The 25,033-nt window shown below is 31.6% G+C and overlaps 1 protein-coding gene across 4 annotated transcripts in view; it reads left to right on the forward strand.

The window, feature by feature from the left end:
• Window positions 1–25,033, forward strand: part of KIAA0825 (KIAA0825 ortholog) — a 547,976-nt gene that overhangs the window by 66,293 nt on the left and 456,650 nt on the right. For all 4 annotated transcript variants that reach the window (XM_074206876.1, XM_074206877.1, XM_074206875.1 and 1 more), the window contains 2 exons: window positions 9,662–9,833; window positions 18,731–19,400. In XM_074206876.1, the coding sequence (XP_074062977.1) occupies window positions 9,662–9,833; window positions 18,731–19,400 (842 nt within the window). The remainder of the gene's footprint in view (window positions 1–9,661; window positions 9,834–18,730; window positions 19,401–25,033) is intronic.

Genomic DNA, 25,033 nt, shown 5'->3' on the forward strand with positions numbered 1-25,033 from the left:
TTCTTTTATAGTTACTTTATTTGATCTACTTAAACTTTTTTAACAATTACCATTTTTAACCCAATATCTTTGTTAAAGTCTATGCTTTAGAATTTAACTATAATTCACAGAAACTATTTAAACATATAAAAACAGAATTTCAGATTTCAAATGTGTTATCAAAATGATTTAGTACAAGATCACCAAGTTATGTCTTATTTTCAGAAAACAGAACATTTTAAAAAGTAATATTTGTAATTTTTTTGTCCACAACTCATGAACTAGTCTACTAAGGAGATATATTCAGTACTCATACTGATAAATCTTTTAAAGATGTATCAACTTTCTATAAGGTTTCATGACCTGAATTTGCTAGTCATTTCCTTGGACTTTAGAAAAGAAATAATTTTTTCTCAAAAGAATGGTTGACATAATTTAACTCCTGTCAAGAAACCCTAAAAGGATTCATGATCTGTGATGATATAAAGGAAGGACAGGCAAAAAAAATTCTATATGGTCACTTATAATTTTTCAGATGGCCCTTTGTTGACATATTTCTTTTGGGTGCTCAAGGAACCAATGATTGTAAACTGATTTTTACTTTATGACTTTCGTGTTAATAAACCTTACACAAAGTGATTTACCTGATTTTAGGTGTATAGTAATGCAGGCTATATTGAAAAATGTTATTACACAGTGTTCTTCGACCAGGACTGTCACCCTGTCATCTATAAGCACAAACTCCCTAAACTGCAGAAGGGTAAAGAATCTGAAATCCATGTTCCAATCCATAAATAGGAAACTATCTCTTATGTAGATTGAATAAGTAATATGGATTGTCCATTTAGGACTGGAGATAGTGATTAAATCTATGATTTCACTGTAAATAGAGACCTCCTTGGTGAGAAGATTCTGTCTACTGATGTAGGTTAGCCATTCTTTTCAAGTTTAAGTCTTAGAGAATTGAAGAGAACATTGAGAAATTAAGTTACCTTTCTTGTTTGTTTTTTGCAAGGCAATGGAGTTAAGTGACTTCCTCAAGGTCACACAGCTAGGTAACTGTTAATTGTCTGAGTCTGCATTTGAACTCAGGTCCTCCCGAGTCCAGGGTTGGTGATCTATTCATTGTGCCACCTAGCTTCCTCCTTAAGTTACTTTTTTAATCATCATATAAGCCATTATATGTCAGAAGTAGAATTTAAGATCTCTCTGACACTGTGGCTTGCTTGTACATATAGATATTAAGATTTTTCATTATTTGTGGATGTTGAGAGACAGCATGGCATAGTTGACCTCAAAACCAGAATGATCTGAATTTAAATCCCTCCACTCATACATAATGGCTTGTGTGATGTTGGAAGAGTCACCTAACTTCTCAATATCCCAAACCCCTCTCTAAGGCTGTATGCTGCAGGGAAGATGTTTCTTGGTATTTATATTGAGAGTTTCTTCACTAGGGAGTTCCCTAAACAGATGACATCATAGGACTGGTCCCTGTACCTATTCTATATAGATGTTGTAGTGATTAATAGTATACATTTATATAGGACTTCAAAATTTGTACAACTGTTTGCTATGCTAAATTAATTTCAAAGTGTTGTGAAATTAATAGCTGTTTCTTATCATAATGAATTTTCTTAACAAATCATGTTATGGGGCCATGAAAGTTTTTGACTTTAAAAAATTTCTCCTATACAAAAACAATGAGTTCCTCTATACCATAAATTGCTTTGTTTATTTAAAATAAAAATAAACTGGATCTGAATTTTCTTAGAATCTGAAATCTCAAAATAGTGCTTATCAGGTAAAATTTTTCCATTGTTTTTCTTCATATTGGTTTTTATATAAGAATATAAGCAATCTTTTCTCTTATGTTATATTAGGCTTATTACTAAATCCCCCAAATGGGATATATGTTAGGCAAATACATTGTAGATGACATCTTTATTATTTCAAAAGATTAAGGATTTTATACTTGCCTCTGTATGTTTTCTTTGTTACTGTGACCAAAAAAGAGACTTAAAAAAATTGGTAGATATTGAAATTATAACAAAAGTTCATAAAAAGGACCCAGATTTGATTTCCTAAAAGCTACTTTCTCCGATATTTGAAAGATGTATGATTTTGTGATAGAAACTCACTCTTCTAATAAATATCTTAACTATTCCATATTTCATTTACTTAGCCAAAAATTTTATCATTTTTATGGTTAACCTTCTGATGAGCCTGTCCAATATTAATAGAAAGAAATGTAGTGCATTTTTGATGACCGTACCCAAAGTTCAATCCATTTCATCTTGGTAAGACCTAATAGACTTCATGCTGCATTGGCATAGACTTCCTTAGAAAGGGATATCCACACAATGAAAAGATCAAGACAAGGCTTTAATGCAGGGGAACTTATTTAAAATTACAAACTATGTAACTGAACAAAACATTATCTAAATTCAGTTGGTGGTGGTAGAGGGTGGAGGTAGAGTTTAAAAAAACAACAACAAAAAAAATTCCTTTGCAAGGCATATAACCTTATCCTTAGGACTTAGTTCATATCCAGAAGTCAGAAATCAGGGAAACTTCTGACATTCACACTACAAAATTCCTTCTTTAAAACTGAATACTCTACATTTGATTTTTTTTCCCTCCTATGTGAGTAAGAAAATAATACTTAAAAAAAAATAATTAAATGTAGTACGTTAAATTAGTAAAATGTTACTTGGGCTAAAACTTAGAAATGGTTGCTGGTTAAAAAACAAACAAAAAATGGAGGAAAATATGGATGTAATTTTAAATTAAAAATATTTTATTGCCCATATATTAAATTTAACATAGAATGAAATCATCTCAAGTGACCATTGATCTTCACAAGGGATAAAACAAGGGAGCTACTGTGTGTACTATATGCTGCATTTGGAATAAAGTCCATTTTTCATCAAATTCAATTATGTGTTTATTATACTCAAGAGAATAAGCATAATAGTATACGGTACATATTTTTTAAAAAAAATAAAACACTGAATAATAACTATGATTCTGAAGAGTGTAAATCATTTGTTCACCCATTTATTGCCTTCTAACAGAATAGCTTTTAGAAAATTGTATGTCATGACAAATCAGTTATGCTACACTTACACTGCTGTAGTTGAATTACCTTTGGCATTTTTGTATTCTAACAGTTCTATTTGTTTCCCAGTGGTATACATTGAATAAGTAATGAATGTCTATGTGATATGTGAGGTTTTTTTTATTAATACTTAAAAAGAAAAACATTAGTAATTCATTCTTAAATATGATAGTCTTCATTATACTTACCTTTTCCCCCTCCATCAGTAACCCAGGCCTCTAAGTATGAACTCTTTTGCTCTTCTGAATATCATCTAGTTTATGAGCCATAAGGTCTTTCACTGTCCCAAAGCAGTGATTCATAAGAATAGACCAGTTAGATCAGAGGTCATGGAACTTTCACCTGCCTTTTACTGTAGGCCTTCTATTCTCCTAAACCATTTTCATTTTTAAAGTTCTATCTCATATTCAAGTCAGAGCTGTGTGACATTAAAAGCCTCACAATAGAATTCAATGATAGAAAACCATATACTCTTAAGAGTTTTCTCAATTGGCATTGAGAAGGGTATGTTCTATTAAATGTGAATTCTGAAAATGCCATCTCTACAGGCCTTGAAAATTTAATGCCAGGACAAAAAAAAAAAACCTGATTAGCTTTTGAAATCTCATTCTTTGAGTTGAATAGGACTTTTTATATTGAACAAAACTTCAAGGTAAAGTCATAATTCAACAAAAAATTATTTTCCTTCTGATATTGTTTAGCCAAAAACAAAGCTATGACTTTTATTAAGGTATTTTATTGGTAAGTTTACTATTGCAATTTTTATTTAGAACCGCTTCAGCTTTCTTACTATAACTGACCTTTGTATATACCTTAGGAATTGAAAGTTTTGACAACATTATTCTCTCATTCCTACTTGTTCCAAAGGAACAGATGGAAATTTGACTAGATTGGTAATTTTTAACCAATGGATGGAGAAAAATGAAAACATTAGTTCTTTTCTCCAAACCTAGTCCCTTTCCTAAAAGGCATCATAGACTTTCTAATCTCCAGGTTCACAAGAAGACATCTTTAATTCTTCATGCTTTCTCCCTTCCCTCCCCCATCTAATTAGTTTGCCAAGTCATATCAATTCTGCCTTTATAACATGTTTCTCACCTTTTTCCTCCATTCACCTGGCTACCACCCAAGATCACACGTTCATCACTTTTTGCCTGGACTATTATCATATCCTTCTAATTGATCGCTCTGTCTCAGCTCTCCCTCTTCAATCCATCCCCAATACAACTGCTAAGATGGTGTTTTTAAAACACAAATCTGACTATTTTACTCCCATGCCCAATAAAGTTCAATCATTATATTTGAAAAAATTAATAGGATTGAATTTCCAGTATAAAGATAAAAATATAAGCATATCTCCATTAAAAATTCTTTCTTGAGATTTTCTTTGAAAGCAGATTCTTTTCAGTGAAAATAATATATAATAATAAAAAGAAAGTCAAACTTGAAATAATTACAATTTTAATGCATATTTATAACAAACTTCACAGAAGATATATATTGTGCTTATAAATTTAGCATATTTGAATGGAAAAAGTCTTAATATTAACGATTGAATAGTCTTTTTTCCTTTGTATTATTAAAAACCTTTTATGATAGTAGAGAAACTAACTTTATTGGTAGAGAAGCATTTAAATTTTATGTAAGATAAAAAAATTAAATATTTCCACAGATCATAAGAAATATAGTGTAATAAATAAAGTTGTTAGACTTTTCTGAATTTCAGCCAGCTTTCTAAAGCTACAGTGACATATATGGTTTTGCTACCTTCAGTGAAGTTCCTACTCTAGCAAAAATCACATTTGCTTGATATATTAGTGTTATATAACTCAGTTGATAGATTGATGGATCAGCTTTTTTGTTGGGTAGATTTCAGACAATTGACAACAGTGATCCAAATAATAAACTTTTCCAATCTGGAAACTGAACTTTAAAATATTTCTTTTCCTAAGATTTTGTGCAGTTTTGCTCCATAAAAACTATTCATAGACCTGACTTGTTCACAGTTTTTCCCTATTTGTCTAAATAAGGTGTTAACTATAGAAAAGGTTTTACCAAAAGATTCCAACTGATAAATAGAAGTCTGTATAGAATAATTTTATATATTTATAACTTATTTGTGTCTAAGGTTAACCATTTCTAGAGTGGAGGGGAGGGAAGGAAAAAAAAGGAAAAAAGAAATTTACATGATAATTCATTATATATTTAGAAAGAATAACAAGTATATAACAAATCTGCCATTCTATGTACAATAATCTTTTTATTATATTATGTTATGGAAATGCTTGTTTCATTTCATGAATCAAAAGGGCAAAGTTTAAATTAACTACCTATCTTAATGCCTGTTTTAATTGGTTAAGAGAATAATTTAAATTTATTATTTTTAGAAACAATTGACCACATGGAATTATATTCTGTTTTCCTTTTTAATCTGGAATATAATATTTCAGGATGTGATGACTTACTGGAATTTTCCCACGTGTAGACCAAATATAGCACACTATATGGAAAACTATACTTAAGAGAAAAAGATGAACTATTCTTTCCAAGTACCAATTTTGTAGCATCATTTGGATTATAATACCAAACATCCCATTTAATTTTTATGTTACTTTTAAAAATGTAAGTCTAGGGGTGGCTAGGTGGCTCAGAGTACCAGTCCTGGAGTCAGGAGTACCTGAGTTCAAATCCAGTCCCATACACTTAATAATTACCTAGCTGTGTGGCCTTGGGCAAGCCACTTAACACCCATGTGCCTTGCAAAAAATAAGCTAAAAAAAATATGTCTAGTTAAATAAGAAACAGCCAAAAGAATGTAGAGAGAGATATTTGGCTTAATAGAGAATTTGGTGGAATGGCAAGGTGAGGAAGTCAAAAAATGGACTGGTTTTTCTTGGTTCCAAAAGAGTATTAACTTGAAGTTGCAGACTCCGTGTTTCTATTTGAACTAAGGAAAAAACAAAATAAAACTGTCTAATAATTAGAGTTAGAAAAAGTGGAATGGGCTGCCTCTGGAGAGTGGTTTAAGAACTCATTGGAAATCTTTAAGCAAAGGCTAGGGTGACCTTGTCTTAAGTATATTGTAGTGTTCAGGAAAGGGCTAGATTGGATGGCCTCTGAGATTCTATGATTCCTCTTTTCCATCAGCAGTGTTGCTGTGTGGAACATGTACAATATGATCATATTAACCATTAACCAATTTATGTCTCTTTAAAAGTATTAAAAATGCATAGATTCTATAAGTATTTACCTCAAAGCAAAAGAAAAGTTATATATGTGTGGGGAGGGGTGTGGGCATCACCCTTCCTATTTAAGTTCATCTAGTTCTTTGTTTGAAGGAAAATTGATATTGTTTCCTGGTAAACTTGAGCACAAAAGACAAGGAAGAGCCCCAGCTCACTTTTCTCCAGAATTCTGCCCAAAGACCAGCAGTATGATTAACAGCAGAAGCTGTTTGAATGAATCAATGTGGTGTCCTTGATGAATATCCTTCCTCTGTTATGGCTGACTAAACCTCCTTTGGTTAAAGGAGGTTTACAAATTACTTTACAAATGTCTCATTTCATTCTAATATCGAACATAATCTACCAAGGGACTGATCAGAGTCAGGCCTTTCCAGAGGGGTTTGGGGGAGTACATTGAGAAGAGGCAGACAGAGAGAGAGAGAGAACAGTTTTTAGATTGGAATATAACATCTAAAATGTTTTTTTTTATTTTTTAGATTTTCATCAGCTAGATAAAATTCTGATATCTTTGTTTCATTATAAGGAGGTCAAAGCTTGATCAGTGTGTACCAGGGAGGGATATCCGATGAAATTCACCTGCTTTAATCCCTTTATCAGTGTTAGGACAAATTACTAAAATATGTCGTTCTTTGAGGGCTTTGCCTTATTTATAGATTGTGGTCATTGGCCTGTACCCAGACTCAGATGTCAGAGATGAACCTAAAAGCGATTGCTAATTGAAGTAATTGAAGTAGAGTTAAGTATTCACATAGTTGAGCTTCTGTAGTTCAATAGTATCACTATTATATTTTACTGAAAGGGATACATCAGGTTGCTGCAATAAAAACCTTTGATAAAGTGTCCCAGGAGCCAAAATTGATGCATAGGGATATCATATTTCACAGCTCACAGAACAGTTTACATAAGTTAAGGAAATATATGCAGATCTTTTGTTATGCTCTGAACTGGCATTTGTGGATAAGGCAAAGCAATCCCTATCAAACTGAGGGGTCTGTGAGCACAAGGAGGGTTGTTTTTTTCCATGAAGTTCTGTTTTTCTAAAAAGGCTCCCTGATTTTCAATAGGGATTTGTTTCATTATAACTCATTGTGAACCCATTCATTCACAGAAGTTAACTAAGAAGCTCTTTTCTATGGCATAATTTTAGAGAACACCCACAACTGATTTTCCAGTTTTTCACATGATATTGTTAAGTGCACAATGAAAGGTATTGTGGTGCAATGGATTGAATGACAGCCTTAGAGCAGGAAGACCAGAGTTCAGGTCTTGCCTTTGACAAACTACATGTGGGACTATGAGCAAGTTACTTGAACTATCCATGCCCCAGGTAAGTTAAAGGGAAGCTGACAAGCTCCCTAGTAAAGGAAGCCCCCATACCCTGAGTTTTCTATGACAATAAAATCACAGGTCCATACCAAAATAAAATTTAAAAAAAAAGCAAAATGGCAAAAAATTTCAGTGTATGATTTTAATTTTTCAAATTCATTTTCAAAAAGATTTATTTACTTCGCAGAAGTTTAAATAATCCTAAATTTAAATAATCTGTCTTTAATGACACAAAAGTATTTCATATCCTCTTTATATAATTTGCAGTAACTTAACTGTGTATAGAGGCTATTTCCCAAGAGAAGGTAAACTTCTTGTGGACTTTGACCCTATGCCAAGTACAAGTCATTGCCCAGAGCAAGGATTTACTAAATGCTTACAGGATTTAGTGTTGGAAGGGACCTTGGTGGGTATATAGTCCAACCTTTTTTTGAAAAAGAATCTTTTCTATAGCATATATGAAAAATGATATTTCAGTTTGCTTGAAGAATTCCAATGAAAAGAAATCCACCAATTCCTGAGTCCGATCATTCCATTTTGGGATAGCTTTAATTATTAAGAAGTAGTTTCTTTCATTGTCTAAATTTACCTATTTGTAATTTCCACTCTTTGCTTGTAGATTTATCCTCAGAGGTCAAGTTGTCTAATTCATTCCCACTTGGAAATGCAGCCTTTTCTCACGTGGCTTGGATTCAGGGACCTGCTCTCTACAAATGTAGTCTAATCAGTGTTGAGTACATCAGGACTAACATTACTCCTTATTTATATAAATGAGCTTCTATATAGTTCTGAATTTTAAAAATCTCTTTATTAAAATAGCTTAATATACTAAAAAGAGGGAAGATGAGAGATGGATTTTGCTGATTCAAAAAATTTTAATTTGATTAAAAGAAAAATTCAAATTATTAGCTATAAGTAACATTAAATATCATAGAATCATAAAATCTTAGAGTTGGAAGAAATGCTAGAAATCATCTAATTTGCCTGTGATAATGAAGAGGACTAGATTTTTAATCAGAAGGACTTGTGTTCACATCCTCGTGCTTTCCCCTGTGTAACTTGGGGTGAGTGAGTTAACCTTTTCTTACCTCAGTTTACTTTTTTTGTAAAATGAAGGGTTGAACTGGATCAGGAACTTTTTTGGAATATCATGAACCCCTGTGGTATTCTGGTGAAGCCTATAAACACATTTTCAGAATAATTTTTTTAAAAACATAAAATATATAGGATATCATTTAAAATTGTAATCATTTTTAAAAAAAATTTCACAAACCCAGGTTAAGAATTTCTGGACTAGATCACTAAACTATCTTCAGACCCTAAAGTCCTATTACCTTCTAAACCTGCAGGTTCAATCACAGTTTCTTTTCTTTTAAGATCCCTTTTTGAGATCTATGTTCTTTAGAATTGTTTCTTTTTAATCAGAACTGATCCTTCCCTTATCTAGCCCCCTCTCTTTTTTCCATTTTTTCTCCTCTCCCTTTTTGCATCTGCTATCCCTACTGAGTGCAATTTATTTCTTTTTGTGTGTTTATTCTTTCCTCCTTTGACCAATTCAAATGAGAGTGAGGTTCATGGGTTATTTTCCCTCTCCCTTCTGTTCCTGCTTAATTCTATAGTCTTCTACTTGTTCAGCCAATTTATGAGATAACTTTCTTTACCCTTCCAAAGCTTTCTAATTGTCTTCACGATTCCTTCTTCTTTTTTCAACTCTTTCTCTTTCTCCCACATGATCATGATCTTCCCCCTGCCCAGAAGCTAGAAATGGAAAAACAGCTATATATTGTGTTTTAATTTTTTTTCATTCATCACAGTTTCATTCATTATCATTAGATCCTTTAAGGAAAACTTGAATACAGTTTATGCAAATTCAAATTATAAATCAAAATTATTTTGGCTATCATATTGAAGTTTATTTTAAAATTATATTTCTGTATCAAATATACTTTTTGTGGAAAATTATCAGTTTTGGTTTTTTTTTCTTTTTCAGTTTGCAACAGTGTCTTAAAGATATCCAGTCAGAAGTAAACAAAAGGTGTGGCTCTGATGTTCCACTAAAGACTACAAGTGACTGCCTGGAATGGTTAAATAACCACAGTTCCAGTATGCTCAAACCACCTTCTTGTTCTCATGGAGATTTGATCAAATTCCTCAAAACCTTGGTAAAAAAAAAAGAAAAAAAGAAAGAGAAATAAAAAAGGAAAAAAGTCTTGTTATTAACAAAAACTTGAATTCATTGTCACAAATGCCTTATTTATGTATGGTTAATGAATTTATTGTAATACATTTAGGACACAATTTAAACAAAAAAATTTCCCCCCTAATTTTCAGTTATTCTTTGGGCAGAAATTAGACTAGTAAGTTAGATATTTTCCCTCCCATTATCGACCCAACAGTATGTGCACTAGTTTCAGTTTGGGAATAAAGTCAAACATTTTAATGCAGGAATTTCAGGCATATAAAACATTTTAGATATTAAAGAGGCACATTTTTGTGAAGATACTTTTTTGAAAATAACCATATTTTGCATATTTTCTAGACACTATGACCTAAAAACTTTCATTTTCTTCACTATATATGTTAATACCCTTTCTTATAATATGAAACATAAATATTTTCTTTTTTTATTTTGATTCTTTTTTAAATTTATTTTTATTAAAGATATTATTTGAGTTTTACAATTTTCCCCCAATCTTGAATCCCCCCCACACACAGAAAGCACTCTGTCAGTCTTTACTTTGTTTCCATGTTGTACCTTGATCCAAATTGGGTGTGATGAGAGAGAAATCATATCCTTAAAGAGAAGAGAAGTCTAAGAGGTAACAAGATCAGACATTAAGATATCTGTTTTTTTCTAAATTAAAGGGAATAGTCCTTGCACTTTGTTCAAACTCCACAGCTCCTTATCTGGATACAGATGGTACTCTCCTTTGCAGACAGCCTAAAATTGTTCCCGATTGTTGCCCTGATGGAATGAGCAAGTCCTTCAAGGTTGAACATCACTCCCATGTTGCTGTTAGGGTGTACGGTGTTTTTCTGGTTCTGCTCATCTCACTCAACATCAGTCCATGCAAATCCCTCCAGGTTTCCTTGAAATCCCTTCCCTCCTTGTTTCTGTTAGAACAATAGTGTTCCATGACATACATATACCACAGTTTGCTAAGCCATTCCCCAATTGAAGGACATTTACTGGATTTCCAATTCTTTGCCACCACAAATAGGGCTGCTATAAATATTTTTGTACAAGTGATGTTTTTACCCTTTTTCCTCATCTCTTCAGGGTATAGACCCAGTAGTGGTATTGCTGGGTCAAAGGGTATGCACATTTTTGTTGCCCTTTGGGCATAGTTCCAAATAGCTCTCAAGAAGGGTTGGATGAGTTCACAGCTCCACCAACAGTGTAATAGTGTCCCAGATTTCCCACATCCCTTCCAACAATGATCATTATCCTTCCTGGTCATAATGGCCAATCTGAGAGGTGTGAGGTGGTACCTCAGAGAAACTTTAATTTGCATTTCTCTAATAATTAATGATTTAGAGCATTTTTTCATATGGCTATGGATTACTTTGATCTCCTCATCTGTAAATTGCCTTTGCATATCCTTTGACCATTTGTCAATTGGAGAATGGCTTTTTGTTTTAAAACTATGACTCAGTTCTCTGTATATTTTAGAAATGAGTCCTTTGTCAGAATCATTAGTAGTAAAGATTGTTTCCAAATTTCTTTTGATCTTGGTTACATTGGTTTTATCTGTGCAAAAGCCTTTTAATTTAATGTAATCGAAATCATCTAATTGGTTTTTGGTGATGTTCTCCAACTCTTCCTTAGTCATAAACTGTTCCCCTTTCCATAGATCTGACAGGTAGACTAGTCCTTGATCTTCTAATTTGCTTATAGTATTGTTTTTTATGTCTATGTCCTGTAACCATTTGGATTTTATCTTGGTAAAGGATGTGAGGTGTTGGTCTAATCTAAGTTTCTTCCATACTAACTTCCAATTATCCCAGCAATTTTTATCAAAGAGGGAGTTTTTATCCCAGTGGCCGGACTCTTTGGGTTTATCAAACAGCAGATTACTATAATCATCTCCTGCTTTTACACCTAGTCTATTCCACTGGTCCACACTCTATTTCTTAGCCAATACCAAACAGTTTTGATGACTGATGCTTTATAATATAATTTTAGATTGGGTAGGGCTAAGCCACCTTCATTTACACTTTTTTTCATTAAGCTCCTGGCAATTCTTGACTTTTTATTTCTCCATATGAATTTACTTACAATTTTTTCTAACTCGTTAAAGTAATTTTTTGGAATTTTGATTGGTAGGGAACTAAACAGATAGTTTAGTTTTGGTAGAATTGTCATTTTTATTATATTAGTTCTACCTATCCATGAGCAGTTGATATTTGCCCAGTTATTTAAATCTAATTTAATTTGTGTGAGAAGTGTTTTATAATTGTTTTCAAAAAGATTCTGAGTCTGTCTTGGCAAATAGACTCCCAAATATTTTATATTGTCTGAGGTTACTTTGAATGGGATTTCTCTTTCTAGCTCTTCCTGCTGTTTCTTGCTAGATATATATAGAAAAGTTGAGGATTTATGAGGGTTTATTTTATAACCTGCAACTTTGCTAAAATTGCTAATTGTTTCCAGTAGTTTTTTAGATGATTTCTTGGGATTCTCTAGGTAGACCATCATGTCATCTGCAAAGAGTGAGAGTTTTGTCTCTTCCTTCCCAATTCTAATTCCTTCAATTTCTTTTTCTTCTCTAATTGCTGATGCTAACATTTCTAATACAGTATTGAATAATAGTAGTGATAATGGGCACCCATAAATATTTTCTTGATGTCAGCCCTAGAGCAAAGGTTCTCAATCCTTTTGGTGTCCTGAACCCCTTTGGTAACCTGATGAATCTATCAATTCCTTCTTAGAATAATGCATAAAATATAATGCACAGGTAACAAGGGAAATAATTATATCAAAATATTTTAAAAGCCATCTCAGGTTTAAAAGCCAATTAGAGTAAAATGCTAATGTATTGATGTACTCATGTTAAGTTGTTATTCCCTAACAGTTTTTCTACATCCTTTTTAACAATTGGTATTTGCACAGTTGGTGGGTTTTGTTTACCCTTGTGGTTATGTCACAATTTAATGTGTGTTGTGATACAAGAATATATGAAACTGACGTATTCCTTTCCCCAAGGAAGATGCAGATCTCAGGGAATTGTCTTGACTTCTGTAAGAGTTAAGGATCATATGGCTAGTAAATGCCAAAAGGCAATGTGAATTCAAGACTTCCAGATTCAAACTGCTTTTTATTAAGACATAACATATAAGCAAATTAATCATATGTGAAATTAGAATGTGATATGAACTAGATTTACAAGGCAGTCTATTTACATATATAAATTCTGTTTTTGAAATACTAAAAAAAAATCAGAGCATTCCCACTACTTTCTTAGTTCTGTTGCCATAAGGTAAACAGATTCTTCATTTTCCCTAAAATTTTATGAGTTATTTTCTATTTTTGTCTGAACATTTAGATATTCTCTCTAAATTTGCTTATTTTTTGAGCCACCATGGCAAGATATAGTGACTCCTCCAACACTTAAATGACCTTTTCTTCCATGGTTACTTACAGCATACCTCTTATTGCAGACAGATGCTTTGTCAAAGAATCTGAAATGCACTTGCATTATTAGATTGACTCTCATTGAGCAATAAGAAATATAATTTTCCATTAGTTTTTTTTTAAGTCAACTAAGGGCTGTCATCCTCAGTAAAGGAGAAAATACCTCTAATCTCTCCTCTGTGATCATGCTCCCATTGAATAGAAATGAGAATATAGTCAATAGTCAGTACACATTTATTAAGCATTCACTTTGGCCGGACCCTAGGCTTAAGTTTTAGGGATACAATTATGAAAAAAGAAAACAAATCTTGCCCTCAAGGAGATTACATTGTACTGGGGAAAGGCAATACACAAAAGGAAATTGAAAAGGGAAGGGGATAGGAAGGTATCCAGTGTCAGGGGAGTTATGGTGGAAAGTCAGGAAAGACTTTTAATGCAGTCAGGTGAGAAATGAGCCCTAAAACTAGCCCTAAAATTAACCCCTCTAAACTGAGCCCCCTCCATAAATGGAAGTTAGAGTTCATGGTTCCACCCTTCAGTCAGAGGGACCAGAGGATGGTGGTGAAGTGGAGTAATTACCCCTATGAGATACTGCTGCATGAAGAGGTTTATCCAATAATGAGTTTCCTGCAGCATGGAAGAGAATTTTATAAGGGATATCTAGATATAGTCATAGACATAGCTGGTTACATTTAGATAGATTTATCTTATAATAATATATTTGAGATAGATGTATTAGATAGATAGATAGATAGATAGATAGATAGATAGATAGATTTATCTAAAAGTGATTAGCTTGATGTCATTAATTCCAAAAATGATTTATGCGGGCTGCTACAGAAATTCCATACTTGGGTGTTAACTGTTAGCTTTACTACTTAAAACAGTTTTGCTTTTCATTTATTTTAAAAGCTGCTGTTACTGCCTAAACATAAAATTTTTATGAGATAAGCTATATAAAGAGGTAGATAATAGTATCAAACAAAAGTTTTTTTCATTTTTATTTTTACAAGTGTTTAATATTTAGAGTAATAAAAAGAAGAGAAAGGCCATATGCCCTGAGGTCTTATTCATTTGAGAAAATTCTTTCACCCACTATTTTTGTGAAGGTGGAGCCTTACAAATTAAAAATGGGATATTGTTATTTCTTTAATGTCTATTAAGAGCCATGTGTATTATATTTCATTAATATTGATTTAATAATGCTTAGTTATTTAATTAGAAGAACTTTTAATTATCTTATAATCTATCATATGTAAGTCATTCTGCAGGACAAAGACCTCCTTAGTTTTACTCATATTCATTAAGCTAATAGGTTTGGCTTATATTCTCTTACATAACTGATTATTTTAGTTTGAAGAAGGTATGTTTAGAATTGTTAAAAAAGAAAAAAGATCCAGTCTCATGTGACCTTATGATCAAGATTTTACCTTTCGGGGATTGTCAGTTTTGATTATAGTGTTCAAACATTAATTTTTAATCAATTTTCTTATTTGCTAATTATATAGCTACTAATAAAGTCCTCATTGGCAAATTGTACTTCGTTGGTTTTAGTATTAGATAATTATAAGACTCATAATTAACAAATGTGTTAAACTGGAGCCACTAATGCTGATTGTAATTTATACTTTAGTAGATAGTTATATAAATTTATAGATTTAAGGAGGTGGTAATCATAGAGCTCAACTAGTTCAAGTACATTGTTTTACAGATTAGGACACTGATGACCAAGAGGAGGAGTGATTTTCCCTAAGTCACATAAGTAGCAAGTGATATAATTACTGTGATTAAAAAACAATAGCAATAAATATATCACTTGGTGATCAAAACTCTAGCTCCTTTCAACATAGCTAAACTCAGAAGACAGAATACAAGCCAATATTAAGGTAATACCCAATGTGTTTCTTGTCTTGTCAGCAGGATAGCTAGAGATTAAACCTTGGCATAACCATATTAAATGGCATATAACGTGGCATAACCATATTAAAGCACTGGAAGATTAACTGTATAGCCTTATATGATCATTATAGTAGTCCATGTATAGACATTTGCAAAGTACTTAATGTGAATCATTTCTTTTACTTCTCACAGCATGCTTATTGGTAGTCAATGGAAGTGTCATTACTCCATTTTGGAGAAAGGGTCCTTGGCATTCAGAGTATTTAGTGATTTGCCCAAGGTCACCCAGTTAATAAGTGACAAAGCCAAAATTTTGTTAGATGCAAGTTAGATGCATCATCTCTTATTTCTTAGAAGCTCAATATAGGAATACCCTCTACTTTAATTGTAACACAGATACTTTACTTATAACACAGATACTTTAATTATAACACAGATATTTAAGGCTACCGATTTGGACTTATTCCATTATTAATAGTAACAGAAAGACCTTTTTGGAACATGATGATAATATTAGTTGAAACTTATGATGTATCTCTTAGTTTTAATTCAAAAAAATGTCATTATAGTGAAACTATAATGTATTCCATGCATGCCTAAAGTGAATATATAACAACTATGTGCATGTGTATATATATATATTATATATATATACATATATATATATATATACTTTAATATTTCTTAGAAATGTCATTTCACTAGTGAATGTACTCCCTACAGTGAAATAGGTCATGATACCTTTGCAACTTAATAGATGGTCTTCATAGATGCTGTAGTCAAAAAAAAAAATTGATGAACCAGTATCAATCAACCTGGTGTAAGCTTTTCAATGTATAGCTTAACTATTTTTTCAAATGCCAGACATTTAGTACATCCCTTAGTTTTTACTGATTGCCTTTTCATATTGTCACAAACTGCTCAGGATTGCACTGCTCAAATAGCTTTCAACTTAAAGGATACCTCCTTGAGACATCAGAATAAAAGTGTGTGTGTGTGTATGTGTATGTATGTGTATGTATGTGTATGTGTTTATGGAATTTATGAGAAGACATGGACTAGAGTTATACAGGATAAGAAAATGTTGATAGTTTACCTTTAAAGGGAGAACCTCTTCAATGAGATTATAGTATCTTTCAAAATATACCTACATATATATAATTGATTTATCTTTTATGTTTCCTATTTGTGCATAATTGTTTGAATGTTATATTTCCTCAAGTAAATGTCCTTCAGTTGGGGAATGGCTTAGCAAACTGGCATATGTATGTCATGGAACACTCTTTTTCTATTAGAAACCAGGAGGGATGGGAATTCAGGGAAACCTGGAGGGATTTGCATGAACTGATGCTGAGTGAGATGAGCAGAACCAGAAAAACACTGTACACCCTAACAGCAACATGGGGGTGATGATCAACCTTGATGGACTTGCTCATTCCATCAGTGCAACAATCAGGGACAATTTTGGGCTGTCTTCAATGGAGAATACCATCTGTATACAGATAAAGAGCCATGGAGTTTGAACAAAGTTCAAGGACTATTCCCTTTAATTTAGGGGGGAAAAACCATATCTTATTGTCTGATATTGTTATATCTTATACTTTTTTGTATCTTCCTAAAGGATATGATTTCTCTCTCATCACACTCAATTTGGATCAATGTACAATATGGAAACAAAGTAAAGACTGACAGATTGCTTTCCATGGGGGGGGGAAGGAAGTAAGATTAGGGGAAAAATTGTAAAACTCAAATAAAATCTTTAATAAAAGAAAAAAAGTGTTATATTTCCCATTATTATATTATTATACTATGAGCTCTTAAGGGCAGATATTAAAGAGTTTTTTGTTTGTTTATTTGTTTTTTTGTTTTTAGCAAAGTAGATGTATAATGAATGCCAGTTGGCTAATTGGCTGACTGATTTTATCTATAAGAAAATTTCTACCTCTGTTTTTTCTTGACACTTATTATACTTCATAACTCATTTCTTTCCCCATTAGAGGGACATGTTTAGAGAATTCAGGCTAATTGTAGTATCAACTGAAATACAGTAAAAATTCAAAACATGAATTTGTAGGGGAAAATACAATGAAATCTAAAAGTAAAAAGGTTTTTATTTCAGTGTTGACTCTAAATTCTCAAAAGTATGACTTCCCCTCCCTTACTTAGAACAGATAATTGAAAGATCATGATGTATGTAATGTTAGTCCATATCATTATATGCTAACTAATTAGGATTTTCTTATCTTGAAGTTAATTCTTTTTTTAGAGATAAAATGCTTAAATATCAGTTTTCAAGATAAAAAAATATCTGAAAATGATGCTCAGAAATGAGTTTAAAGAAAAAAGTTAAAAATTTCAAATGCATAGGGGGCGGCTAGGTGGCATAGTGGATAAAGCACTGGCCCTGGAGTCAGGAGTACCTGGGTTCAAATCTGGTCTCAGACACTTAATAATTACCTAGCTGTGTGGCCTTGGGTAAGCCACTTAATCCCATTTGCCTCGCAAAAAAAAAAATCTTAAAAAAAATTTCAAATGCATTAAATTTCTTCCTTCAAAATATCATCTATTAGCATCTATTTGATATATATATATATAGATATATATATATTGAATTTTTAGATTTATGTAAAATTCTACAAAATATTTGTGTTTCTTTAAAGTTTTGTAATTTGTAATAAAAGAAAGCTATCAGAAATTACTTATGGATATTTTCATTACATTTCTTAATATCTAAGAACCAGGTTTCAAAATTAATTGTTTTTATTTAGATGTTTGCAATATGGAAAGATAATGAGTGAAAAATTATTTAGATAGAATTCTAATTTTAAAAATTCTCTAATACTTACCTTCACTAAAATGGCCTCAGCTTGGATTATAAAAGAAGAAAACTGAAGGTAGAAAATTTAAGAGTCTGGAGTAGTTATATGCAAAACACATATGAAAAATAAACACAACTTGTCTTTAGGTCACTGTCTCCAATTAAATATCATGCTGTTCCATTGGGAAGTTTCCTAGGCTCTTAATTAGTTCATTTGAGGCTGGGGTCCAGAGTTGCATAAGCTCTATTAGGTCCTACTATCCTGAATAGACTTTGAATCTTGACCCAGTAATGGATTGTACCTGAGAACCCCTGGCCACTATGATAAACTATGATTTTGTTTTTGTTTTGGCTATAGCAATTCATGAAGACACTAAAGTATAGAGATGTTGCAGTCTGCAGTCTGTAGAGGAGGGTGTGCAGTTTCAATTTTGATGAAATTGTGGGTCTTTAAACATACTTGAAAAGAAGAAAAGTCTTACAGTGAGATCAGAATATTTTCTACAATCTGAATGAGATGATGTGTAGAATTTCAAAATTCAATCATTCCTTTAAAAATGTCAACTTTTACAAATAGTACTTATTTTAAAATAGTAAACATTTAATGAAAAATAGTTGATTAAAAATGTTACTTTGTATGCTTTGAAACTGCTTGATATCTTTTTGTGGTTAGTCATATATGAAATTGTTTACTCTTTTTTTTTTAGCAAGACTTATTGAAGAATGAACAAAATCAAGAAGAAATGATTCTGGATTTCCTTTTGGATCTTTCCAGTCAGTGTGGAGTTTTATTCCCATGTACCCCAAGTGGAACATCTTTCCTATTCACATCTAGAACTTCTCTACATGCAGTTGAAGATCACTCATCTATGGATGTAAAATCTTTGTGGGATGATATCAGATTGCATCTTCGACGTTTCTTACTGAGCAAATTACAAAGTCATAATAAAATAAACAATTCGCCACACACGATTTCATTTATAACCCACTGCATTCGACAGCTTTTGTTTCTTTATCCAGAGTCAGAAGTTTTAGCCAAGTACCAAAGCCTACAGAATAAATTGGCTACTCAACTCCTAGAGAATTGTTTTTTGTCTTACAGCAGAGAAGCAAATTTAGATACTGTGATACATGGATACCAAAATTCAATACTTAAATTATGCAAAATGATCCAACAAGATTTTTATGTAGTAAGTGAAATTTTAGCTCCTTCTTCAGTACTAAAATTTGTTAATGAAACTTACCTGGATTCTATTAAGGAAGAAATGACAAATTTTCTGGAAAGATTTTGTGAGCTGCAATTCAAAGAAAATGCTGTCCCTGTGGTTAAAAAAGGCAAGAGTTCCAGCAAACATAGAGGAGCAGTGCATGCTTTGGGTTCGTACCATTTAAAATTTTTTCTTTATAGTTAGTCCTTAAATCTAAACCTTCTGTTTTCTTAATATTTTACTAATCTCATGTAGACTCAAAAATAAGGCAGAATTCAATGTTGTAACACTTCACATTTGTAATATGTGTACACTATGGAAATGAAGTGGGTTTTTCCTTTTATTGAATTATTAAAGACTTTGGAAATATAAAGGAAATGTATAACCATGAAAGTATTTTCTTATGATTATCTATGAAAAATTATTTGGTTTACAACTTTCTTATAAATATATACAAATTATATACTTTAGTCAAGCATGCTTAGTAAATTAATTTAGAGAAGTCATAAATTTCATATAGTTAGGCAGCTATAGAATATATAAATTCCTACTAAAATTGGTTTCTTTTGATAGAATAATAGAAAATTTCAGAATTTTGCTCAGTCTGAAAGTACTTGCTATATAGCATATTCTACCCTTTCGTGATAGGTAGTTTTAGATAACATCCTAATGATGGAGGAATACAAGTAGAAAATGCAATTTTTCTTAAAAATGAAAATAAAAATTAATTTATTTAGTAACATATTTATGAATAATTCAGGAATGTCTTGAAATATGTTCATAAAATAATTTTTATTCAGTACTTGAAAATGGACTATTTTTCTCAAATTTTTTATCCTTTTCTTTCTCTTTGGGAAGGAACATAGCTCTTTCTAGTCAAGGGGACAATTATCTATACTTTTTTTATTTGAAACACAGTAACAAAGATTTAACATAGGTGTAAAAGGGCCATTAGAGTTCAATCTAAGCAAAAGAAGACTGAAGAGGAATGAAAACATTTCATTATAGCAAATTGTAATTTTGAATATTTTCTTTATACAATAGACTTTATACAATAGAAAGCTTGATATATGGATTTGAAAAACATCAAATTTTTTAAAAAGAATTTTTTTTTTAGTTTTTGCAAGGCAACGGGGTTAAGTGTGGCCCAAGGCCACACAGCTAGGTAATTATTAAGGTCTAAAGTCACATTTGAACTCAGATACTCCTTACACCAGGGCCAGTGCTCTATCCACTGTGCCACCTAGCTTCCTCAAGAAATATTTATTTTAAACACAATGTATTCTTGATGCTGTACTAGACATTGGAAGATACTGTCCCCAAATTCTTAGTGCCATTTTTTAAGATGTAGTTCTTTTCCCTTTTCTCCTTGTGCTTGCTGCCTTACATGTTAAGGCTATCATAGAAGACTTCCCTAATATCTTGTCTATTTGCACAGATTAATTAAGGATAATAAAACCCCCACAAGAAAAAAAAATGTTGAGAAAGTTGACAATTTTGGTATCATGTTTGGTTATTCTCAGTTTAGAACAGTAGGCTTTAAACTTTTTTTTCATTATGGTCACTTTAGCAGTCTAGGTCAAGACTATGAATCCCTTCTAAGAGTAAATTTTTAAATGCAAGTTTATAAAGAAAAAACAGTCCTATTGAAATGTAGTTATACTAAAAATATATTTTTTAAAAGTTCACAATTCCCAGATTAGGAACTCCTGGCTTAGCAAAATTAGTGTCATTCTAGATCCAAGCAATCCCATGATTCTACATTAGAACATGGAATTTAAAACTCATATAGATAGTCATGTAAGAAACATTTCCTATTAAATATTAAATTGCATCTGATCAATTAATCTTGAGGCTTAGCTCAACGCTATCCCAGAAGCTGAGCCTACAGAGCTAGAAAACAATACTGGAAGATTCCAAGACTTCATGAACTTGTGAACCTTTCATTAGTTAGGTGAACTCTGTTTCATCTACTGAGTCATAACTTTTATGTTGAAAGAGTGTTGCTCTCTGAAAAGATGATTTTTCAGGGTGGCTAGGTGGTGCAGTGGATAGAGCACTGGCCTTGGAGTCAGGAGTACCTGAGTTCAAATCCAACCTCAGACACTTAATAATTACCTAGCTGTGTGGTCTTGGGCAAGCCACTTAACTACATTGCCTTGAAAAATCTAAAAAAATAAAATAAAAAATAAAAAGATGACTTTTCAAATATTTTTAAAATTGAATTTTCAAATAATTTGCTTTTATTCTTATGTGATTTTCTTTTGCTTTCCTAGGGTAATTCTACATCTTGTTATGAAATGGTTATATATCAGCACAATTTTTGGTTATAGTATATTTTATGTTGTTATAAGATATAGCACATTGTTTCAGAGTCATTTAAATTAGGACTATAAGAATGCAGTTTAAAAGTAAAGAGACTTTTTACCTTAACTACTAAAACATAAATCTTTAAATGCATTTCCTAAGTGCACCTATTTTCTAAAATTTTGATATGCAGTACTCTGGAAAAACTCCCTCTTGTTTGTAGAGTGTTTTCAGGAAGAAAGTGTTAAATGTGTTAAATATCACGTATAACAGAAGACAAAATTCATGTGGTTGGAATACATACAACTTTTTTTTGACATTTTAGGGCTGATGTTGAATTTTTTTTCTTTTCTGTTGATAATGCTTCTGCCTTCTGCATAGTGATTGTGGCTGTACACCACAGATAAAGGGAACTGCAGGAGGGAAAAGCAAGTATAAACCCTTTTCTTGGTGATTTGATTGATGGACTACTGAGGCAGTACTAAGGAAGACACAAAGAAGGGAAATAAGGTGGCAGCTATGCTGATTTCTTTGCTACCAGGTTCAAGGATCTATATTGATCCTTCCCCCCAAAAGCAGTGCTGTTTCAGGGTTTAGTGATTCAGCTATGGAGACCAGTGACCTGAATCAGTGACTTCCAGTTGCTAGCAGAGAGGGAAGTAGCAGAGAAGTACTGATGAGCATGGAGAGGGGCCTGTTGGACTTAGATAAAAGGGTCAAGTTCAATAAAAATCTTAAGCAAGAATGGCAATTTAAATCTAGAAGATTTAATAATACAGTTCCTCTAGAGTTCTACTTCATTATCTCATCATAGTGTGTAGTTTACTGTATTCTTAAATGTCTATGCCAATAGAGTGAATACCCTTGACTGATTCTGGCAAGAAAAGTCTTCAAGTATAGTCTTAGAAACATATAGTCTCTTAATATTCTAGATCTTCTGTTCCTCCAAATGAGTTTTATTATTATTTTATCCAACTCTATAAAGTTTGGTAGTTTCATTGATAGACTTTTAAATCTGTAAATTAACTTTAGTAGTATTATCAGTTTTATTATACTATATCGATCCAACCCATCCATGAACATTAACTATTCCTCAAGCTATTTTAAGTTATTTCTTGTTTATTTGAAGAGCATTTTGTAATTAAATTTATAAAACTATAAAATGTACTTGGGTAGTATGACTCCTAAATATTTAATACAATTTGTAGTTATTCTGAATGAGATTTCCCCTTCTATTACTGCCTCCTAGATTTTGTTGTTATTATATAGAATTGCTGCCCATTTTTATGGGTTTATTTTGTGGCCTTCTACTTTACTGAAGTCATGAGTTATCTCAATTAGCATCTGTTAGCAAATCATGCTAAAAGCAAATAGGGATAAGTTTGTCTATTCCTTGACTGTCTTTGTCTTTAATTTCTTTCTCCAGTCTTATTGCTATTGATAATATTTATAAAACTATATCAAATAATGTGGGAAAAGAGATATCTTTGTATTATGCTTACATTTAATAAGAATTGTATGTAATGCTTTCTTTTGCTTTTAAATTCTTATCATATTAAAATAAAAGATCCATCCCTCTATATCTGTTTTGTAGATAATTTAAATAATAAAAAGTCAAATGCTTTTTCATTTCTATTGTGACAATCTTATGGTTTTTTAAGATAATCATGTTGATTGCTCCTCTTACCCCCCCCAATATTGAACCAATTTTTCATCTCTGTCATTAAATCTTATTTGATCATACTAAGTGATTTTGGGGTAAATATTATAGTCTGCTTGCCAGGAAATTATTTTTAAAAATTCAAAAATTTGAATTCATATTTATTTATTTATTAATGATATTGGTCTCTAGTTCTCCTACTTTTTTATCCTCCCTGATTTAGGAATTAGGACTATAATTTTCATACAAGAGGAGTATGGTAGAGTTTTTCCTCTTAATTTTTGAGAACAATTTGAGCAGTGTAAGTATTCATTATTCCTCAAGTTTTCTGTAGAATTCTCTTGGGACCAGATGTTGCTTGTTTATTTTTTCCTCTTTCCCACTTTGGAACTTCCTTTAAAAATAGTTGTATTTCCTATCCTGAGACTTGAATATTTAAAATCTCTATTTGGTTTATTTGGGATTATTGTATTTTTCAGATAAATCCTTTACTTCTTTGACATTATTAATTGTATTGACATATATCTGTACATGGATGGCTCTGATGATTATTTTAAATTTCTTACTTTGTTATGATTTCAGCTTTTTTATTTTTTATTTTTATTTATTCTTTTATTTCATTTGGCTGAAATTTCATAAATTTTACTTATCTTTACAAAAATTACCATATAGTTATGTTCCTGTAGACTTTTAAATTTATTTAATTTTTGTTTTCAGTTTTTTAAAAAGGATTCCAATTAAACTATTTCTACCCTAATTTTTACAATTTCTTCTTTGGGACTCACTTTTGGGTTTTTTTTAATTAATTGGGTACCTAATTTTTAAAAAATGCATATTTGGTTAATTAATTTTTAATTGTAAAATTTGTGTATTTTTTCCTCTGAGGACTGCTTTAGTTGTATTCCTAAATTTCTGATAGTTATTTTCATTAATGTTTCTATAGTTTGTTATTTGACTTATTTATTAAAATTAATTTTTCATATTGTTGATAATTATTAGAAATCTATTGAATGATATATGTTTAGATGCATATATTTATATGTCTTTTATAATTTTATTATACAAGGTCACACAGCTTGGCAATTATTAAGTGTCTGCGGCCAGATTTGAACTTAGGTCCTCCTGACTCCAGGGCTAGTACCACTGAGGCACTTACCTGTCTCTACATATGTATTTGTAAAGTTCCTAGCACAGCCCTTGGCATAGAATAGAAACTTAAATTTTTTCATATGTTATTGTCAATTATTTAGGATTTCACTATTAAATTTGCATGTGTTTTATCATATTTCCTCAGGAATCAATAGTTTTCATTGCATTTAAGGTTTACCAGGCTCTTCTAGCTGTTTCATTTATAATAGAATAGTAATTATATATTCTTCTGGTTCTGATTACCTTGTACCGGTTCATTTGACTTTTTATGTTTTTCTGAATTTCTTATATTTACTTTCTTATGATACAATAAAATTCTGTTAGGTTAATGTGTTATGATTTTTCAGTCATTGGACCCAAATGATGAGTGTCCATTTTTTGTGAGGGCTTCTCCAAGAGTGTAATTTAAAATATTTTACAGTATATGGGAATGGTTTTTGATACTTGACTGCCTGGATTCTACAATATATACGCAATAGGAATGACTGGGTCAAAAGAAGCTGGAATTTCAAGAAACAATGTGAGAAATATAAAAAAGGAGAAAATTTTCTTTTCTATTTATCTTGTGGCTATAAATTCTTCAAGAATAAATTAATGTTTTTGTTTTATAAATACTTCCTGATTGACCATTTTGGTTATAGAATACCATAACTGTCTAATATATTTTTAGATGCTGTTATTGGCTT

Source organism: Macrotis lagotis, chromosome X (genome assembly GCF_037893015.1).
Source record: "Macrotis lagotis isolate mMagLag1 chromosome X, bilby.v1.9.chrom.fasta, whole genome shotgun sequence".
Lineage (NCBI taxonomy): Eukaryota > Metazoa > Chordata > Mammalia > Peramelemorphia > Peramelidae > Macrotis > Macrotis lagotis.